General features: G+C 41.0%; 1 protein-coding gene and 1 non-coding gene across 2 annotated transcripts; both read right to left on the minus strand.

Annotated features, from left to right (window-relative positions):
• Positions 1 to 4723: 4723 nt before the first annotated feature.
• LOC147984047 (U5 spliceosomal RNA) lies at positions 4724 to 4842 on the minus strand. The gene has a single exon (XR_015617824.1). It is a non-coding gene; the product is annotated as a U5 spliceosomal RNA (small nuclear RNA).
• A 1286-nt stretch (positions 4843 to 6128) lies between these two features.
• Positions 6129 to 7465, minus strand: LOC147984048 (uncharacterized). The gene is made up of 4 exons (XM_087540962.1): positions 6752 to 7465; positions 6577 to 6663; positions 6329 to 6502; positions 6129 to 6215 (listed from the first exon to the last, which is right to left on the minus strand). The coding sequence occupies exons 1-4, from the start codon at positions 7382 to 7384 to the stop codon at positions 6129 to 6131; spliced, it is 981 nt and encodes a 326-aa protein (XP_087397088.1). The 5' UTR covers positions 7385 to 7465.
• Positions 7466 to 7472: the final 7 nt, after the last annotated feature.

The raw sequence follows: 7472 nt of genomic DNA on the forward strand, positions 1-7472 counted from the left end.
CATATAAAGACCAATGTTATAACTCTTGGAAATATGTTCCAACCATCATATCTAACCGAGGTTCAGATCCGACTGATGTTAGGATACCTCTGACTAAGGATGCCTGATAAGAAAAGGTGCAACACAAATTGACGAGATGACAATGTAAGATTCTCGGGAAATGAACCATGGAAGCGAGTACCAAAACAAGAGTTCATCATTAAGCCAAGGAGAGGAGGAGGAGGTGGCTGATGGACTCAGCGACAATTCATTGAGATTTCCAAAAAGATGGATTTCCACAATTATGTGAACAAGAGGATAACATTTGTCAGATCAAATGGTATAATGATGTATGCTCGAGGAAAACATACACAATTAAACATTGGTTGAAAGGTGCGCCCGAAATATGAGCTTAAGTAGCATGATCAAGGTTGGAATGGTGATTCAATAACCAATAGTCTAAGAATGAACTATTGACCATTAACTTCAAAGCAATAGGGTTGCTAGAGGGGCAGATTCCAAACAGTATCGTTCACTTGTTGGTATCCTGGTTAGAATCAACACAGGGACCAAGAAAGAATGGTGAAGGTGAGAAGTATCACCATACCAAAAATTCTTAAGAGGTGGAGAAATCCTCACAATATCCTCGTTATAGTAGACAGTAATACTTCAAGGTAGAACATAATATAAACTAGATAGCAAGGAAACCAAGGTATAACTCAAAACACGAAGAAGTTTGTGTTGGAGGGAAAGCAATAAGGTGGTCGATGATAACATAAATCATCGAGGGCAAGGATGGTATTTCTCATCATGAATTCAATTGATATCCTGGAAGAGCTCAGAATGCTGATGATGATCACGACATATTTGTCGAGAGATTTCATGAAGATGTAATTGATCGACGATGACATCAAGTCAAAGGAATGATGAAGCGAAAGGTTATTTGAACCATGGGTACGACACAAACTCGAAATCAAGATTGTTGTCTAAGGTGAAAGGGTATAACGAGGAAGATCGACGTAAGCTTAACTCGTCGTCGAAAGTTGTGCTCTGAGAATAAGGACTAGGTAGCACAGTTAAAATTAGACGATAATGATATAGTCAATCAGGCTAGGAATGAGTTGAAGGATTATTAAACTCGTAAGCAATGAAGATTACTAAGAGTTGTTTAATCAGAGTGTGGAATCGATTCACTTATTGATGTTCTCGAGTGACTATAAACTCGGAACCTCGGGGGGTTGGAATCGGTGATAATAATAGTTGATGAAGAACTCATAAGAAGTTATGTAGTTCCATGATATTCTCGAGATACCAGAGGGTATACTCAAAGCTATAGTAGAATAGAGGTTGGATAGGTGTATTGACCAACAGGAAACAAGTACTTCAACTTGTCCGAGAAATGGGATCAAAGAAGAACAATATGGTCGGAACCACGATTGCAAAGGATCAATTGACAGATACCAAATGATAATATATCAAGGGAATATTTATTATTACATGAAACTTCCATGATAGGATATACATCATGTCCATGGACATGAACACAAAGTTCAAGGTCGACTCCCACTTCTTCAATGTATAACCTTCCATTCACCTCTCGCTTTTTTGAAAATGACAATAGTTGTTAAAAGTTTTACCAGGTGCAATACTAGATAAGTATGACCCGTGAAATCTTTCGGGTTCACACAGATTAAGGAAGGCATAGGTTCAACCCATCGGGGCATCGTAGAAACATATACCACAAACTTCAATAGTAAATAATAAAAACTCGATAGTAGAGCATGCTTGAGAAAGCAGAGGATACAATTTAACAAAGGCATTATGTAAATGAGGAAAGGCTCACAAGCTTATTGAATATGAAGGACGTTGTCGGATAAAATCCGACAAAAGGGTCTGGTGGTCCACAAGGGATCTAATGTGAGCATCGGTACTCAACCAGAGGAAGAAAGAATGCAAGGAGATCAGATTATAGAAACAACTGACTAACTCAAAGCTCAAATGCAAAGGAATTATGAATTCCAAGGCAAGCGGTCAGAAGCAATGCTCTGATTAGGGATGGATAAGTTGAATAGCCTTAGGGGTACAATCGATGGCAATTTGATTGTTCGAGATCCAGCTCATGTTTAAAATGACGTCTGAGTCGGAAGGATGAATTCTAGCATCTGATTGAGGAACGTGAGCATTCGCACTTATTGAATCAACGGGCTCAAAATGATAGTGGCAAAGGATGCCAATAAGATTACTATACTTATGGGATTAACCATAATGCAAGCAAGCAAGAATTTCAAGAGTAATAAGCTGCTGAGGATTTTTGAAAGATCAAATGGGATTTCGAAGACTTTTGTGAAACACATGAACAACTGGGAATGAGCGGACACTTAGTAAGTGTGAGGAATTATCCGTAGGGGTATTAATGCAGAAAATAGCTGCAAGCAGTAGACACAAAGGATTCTCGGAACATCAAAGAATTTTTTAGGGTATCAAGTAATAACAAGGGCAACTGGGTACGAAGGTATGAGCGACAAGTGTAAGTAGTTATCCTTAAGGATTTATCGGTGGTCCAGAATAGCAAAAGCGGTGGTCACAAAGTCTCGAGAGAACATCGGAGAGTATCTTCGGAATCTTTTGATGAATCAAGCCATCATCTAGAATGCAGGGGCTCTCCGAGAGGAAGTAGTTACGAGAACCTAGAGTCAGAGTTAGTAAATTCATTATAACCCGAATAGAAGAGAGATTAGAGTACCATAGTATAGGTCGAGGAATAAAAGATCCTAATACCACCCAATGGCGACGTGGGTCCGTAGGACACACAGCCATGTTAGTAAAAGTTTTTCAGTGACTAGACTCGACTTCGGCCAAGGAGTGTGGAAGGTGGATTCCTACAGGCAGTCGGCTCTGATACTAACTTGTGACACCCCCGATTTGACCGTACACTAATCATACACGCAAATGTGTACGATCAAGGTCAAGGACTCATGGGAAGATATCACAACACAACTTTAGACATAAATTAAAATAATACAAGCTTTATATTGCAAGCCAGGGGCCTCGAGAGCTCGAATACATAAGCTCGAAAACACAAGAGTCAGCGGAAGCAACAATATATGGGTACAAACATAAGTTAAACAAGTATGCCTTGAGAAGGCTAGCACAAAAGTAGCAACGATAGAAAAGGCAACGCCTCCTGTCTGGGACCTCCTAAACTACTACTGGTCGTCGTCAGCGGCCTGCACGTAGTAGTAGGCACCTCCAGAGTAGTAGGAGTCGTCGTCGACGGTGGCGTCTGGCTCCTGGACTCCATCGTCTGGTCGCAACAATCGGGTATAAAAAGGGGAAAAAGGGGGAGCAAAGCAACCATGAGTACTCATCCAAAGTACTCGCAAGCAAGGAGCTACACTACATATGCATTGGTATCAATGAAAGGGGTAGTATATGTGGACTGAACTGCAGAATGCCAGAATAAGAGGGGTGTAGCTAGTCCTATCAAAGACTACGCTTCTGGCAGCCTCCATCCATGCCCCTTATGTGACCAGGAGGATGAAACCATCAATCACGTGCTACTCACGTGTGTGGTTGTGAGATCGGTATGGGCGGTGGTATGCGAGGCTTTGGGCAAGCTGGAATGGTCGCCGATGGCACATGATTCGTTTGCCCTATGGCTAAGGGACAAGCAGGGGATGGACAACAACAATCGGAAGGATCTCCATACTATCTTCCTACTAGTACTTTGGGAGCTATGGAAGCATATGAATGCGATTGTCTTTGATGGGGCATCGCCTTCAATTGCTGGACTTATCGGTAGGGTTAGGTCGGACGGAAGGTTATGGTTGCTAGCCGGCAAGTTCAAAGGGAATGTAGACCCCTTCTTCCTTCAGCTAGAGTGGTGGGCGAGTAATGAGTAGTCCATTGTAGCGCAACCCTTGTAATCTTGGTGGAGGCATGATTTTGCCTTTCTTCTTTAATATATAATATGCACACTCGTGCATATTCGAGAAAAAAATTGCCTTGAGCATCGTTTTCATTAGAACAAAGCCCTTTGACCGCATCCGAGACAATTTTGGGATAATTTTTCCTTTGTTGCAGTTACATGTGGGCTTGTGGACTAAAAAACTTACTTCTTTTCTTGTGTGTGGCCATGTCGCTGACAGGCAAAACCTACTCGGAAAAAAGGATAAATGTATTTTCTTTGGTATGTACAAAATGAACATATGCCCCATGAACTAATACCCTATAGGGGTTTGGCATGCGGGTTTGCCAGTGGCAGTTGATGCGGCGCTTGTTTTGACAAGTGTATCGTCAATCTAGCATTTAACATTATTTTAATGTCCTTTGAAAAATCAATATCATGATTTCATTTATTTTTTCTACTGCCAGGGAGGTTTCATACATGTTCCTAATCATCTACTAGGAAATTTTGCAAGCATTTTCTACATAGAACTCTAAATCAAGCTGTCTAGAAATTACTGAACTGTAAATCAAGCTGTCTAGAAACTACTGCAAGATATTTTCTACATATAACTCTAAATCAAGTAGTTCAACGCATACAAGGATGTGGAAAGAAATTCATGGGAACCAAAAAAAATTGTTCAACATAAAAACAAATTCATATGGACAAACATAAAACATCACCATGTTTAAGAGATGACATTTTTTGTATTTTTAAGTTACAAAAAGTTTGCTAGTAGTTACTACACATATGAGCACAGAACCTTCAAAATTAATTTTTGCAATTTCAATTTGGTGGGGCCGCTTCAAAGAAGAGGCGCCCTATAAAAATTAAGTTATGCTACTTATTGTGGCGTGCACACGGTATTCTTTAGTAAAATGCGAAAGAATAGTTCGCTTTGTGCCCACCACGCAGCTGCGTGCTCCACTCCATCGCACCCAAGCTCTCTTATAGAGTTAAATGCACTGGAGGTCCTAAAAGTTTCATCGTTGTGCCACTTTAGTCCTATTTCTTTGAAAATGCATCTTTAGGTCCCAATTCTTTCATAAGTGGTTCACCCGAGGTCCTTTTCTTCACTAGCGCTCGCTGACCTACCCTCGTGGCACTTTGACCCATGCCACGTCGACACAGGGGCTGTGGAGGCTGCTCTTTTTTACAAAAAACCCCCTAGAAACACTCTTCTTCACATTCCCCGGTCCCTTGCTCCATTTCTTCCCCAAATCCCTCTCTGTCTCTCTTGTGCCCTAACCCTAGCCATGGCCGGCACTTCAAGCTCCTCGGCAGGGAAGCAGATGAAGAAGAGGAGCATGGTAGTGTCGTCGTCAGCGCCGCCGCCGCTGCCAACGCAAGCTCCAATTTCGTATGGTATGTTGCCGCTCGTGGCTTGTCCTTGCTGCCATGTTCGTGACACCATTGTGTTTCGTTCGAAATCTATTGCCAACCCTGGACGGGTGTTCTACAAGTGCCCCAACCATCGTGTAAGAACCAAGAGTTTGATGTTTTGAAGCCTTTATCTTTGACTCTATCCCATTTCTCTTTTTTCTGAATGTGTCAAATTCATCCAGGTTGGAATGAATCCATGCCAGGACTACTACTGGGAAGATGGCCTAGATAACTATTTTGATTTTCTGGTTAAGAATGGACACATATCTATTGCAAGAACAGGAAGATCTGGAGGTATCTGTGGTCATTCATTGGGCGATACAGAAAGTGAAGAGGCAGAGGAGGAAGAAGACAGAGGTGTTGAAGTCCAGAAGATTTGCAATTGTGTGATGATTGATGTTGTGAAGAAGCTAGATGAGTTGATCTGCTTAGTTAGGATGTTCTTGTTTTGTATTGCCACTTTGTTGGTTGTGATGGTTTATGTAGTGGCTCTGAAATGAATGAAGTATATGTAAGCACTATTGGGATGAACTATTTGAATGAAGTGTTTAATCTGAATTGAAAAGCAAGATTGAGATTTTGGAAGCATTTTGATCTAAATGAAGTGTTTGATTTGAATGAAAGTTAGCTTATTTTTACTCTTTTTTGTCTCGTGGACGGTCGCGGCTTATTTTTACTCATTTTTGGTCTTGTGGACAGTCGAGGTGATCATCCGCATTGCTGATTAGCTTTTGAAACATTCACAAGAATGCATTGACATGTAGAACAACAAAGCTCACATAATAGTTCATTTCCAACATTGCATAGTTCACAGAATAGTTCACTTGGCCATACTAGTACTAGGCAAGCACATAAACATGCCCTGCTTGTCTAGTTCAAAAGACATTGTTGATGGTTTGGATGAAACCTGCATCATGAGAACACTAGGTTTAATTTCAAACCAATCAGTGCTAGCCCAAAAGAAGCTTTTTTGTTTTCAAGCTCAAACTACAGCATCAGAACACTTTTCTTCTTCTATACTTCAGGAACTGTGTTCTCCTTGGTCTTCACTGCCCTTTTCTTCCTCTGCCTTTTTAAACCAAGAGTTGTTGTAGTAGGTCTTGGCTTTGGAATAGCATCTCTATAGTTTGCAATGAATGCACTTTCTGGTAGAGGGCCTTGAGCAGTGGTTTGAGACTGCTGAGTTGATATGGCCTGAAAGAACAACAAATATTTTGAGTTTGAAATGGTTTGACATCAACATAGTTAACTTGAGTATTACAACATACTTGTTCCTGTAGTATCTCCAACACTGAAACATTCTGCTCATACACATGTGTTGTGGTAGATGCAGCCACACTAGTGCTAGCAGTTTCCTTGCAAGATACAAATACAGATTAGCCACACTAGAGCTAGCAAAATATAGATCAGAACAGGATAATTAATTGTACCTTTGGTTTGGACAAAATCTTCCTCTTCACTGGAAGCTTTTTCTTGGTTGCTTTTTGTTGCTGGTTGACAAGCTCCGGCTTGAGCAGCAGGTGCATCTTCACCAGCTGGTGTTGCTTCAGCAGGTGCATCTTCACCAACAGGTGCTGCTTGACCAGCTGCATCTTGACTAGTTGCTCCTGTTGGACCCCTTCCTAGCTGAGGGCACTTTCTCTTGTTGTGTCCTTCTGTATTGCAAACACTACAATGGCCTACAATTCCATGTCTACTCATCCTTCTTCCCTCTTCCTCCTCAACATGATTCTTCTTTCTTTTTGTACTAGGCATTCCAACAACTTTCTCATACCTTGGTGGTTTAATTGCAACACCATTAGTTTTGGGCCAATCTTTAGGATCTCTACTTGGCATTATGACATGACCATAAGCTTTCTTAAATGCAGCTATGCTGTAGGAATGTGACACCACATCTTCAGGTTTAATTCTATCATGCCTTAAACAAGAAATACCATGTCTACATGGAATTCCAGTGAGCTGCCAGTATTTGCATGTACACAACATCTTAAGTATGTCAACAGTGTACTGTCCAGTCAAACCTTTGACTTTGAAAATCCCTTTTCCAGCAGGGTATGCAATGCAGTTATTAGACATCTTTATCTATTTGTCCAGTTTCTTCCTTATCTTTGGACATAGAGTCCCACACCACTCCTCTGCCTCCTTATTTTTGCTATAATATCTA

The sequence above is a fragment of the Triticum urartu genome, chromosome 2A, assembly GCF_056163025.1.
Source record: "Triticum urartu cultivar PI428250 chromosome 2A, HENAU_Tu73, whole genome shotgun sequence".
Taxonomy (NCBI): domain Eukaryota; kingdom Viridiplantae; phylum Streptophyta; class Magnoliopsida; order Poales; family Poaceae; genus Triticum; species Triticum urartu.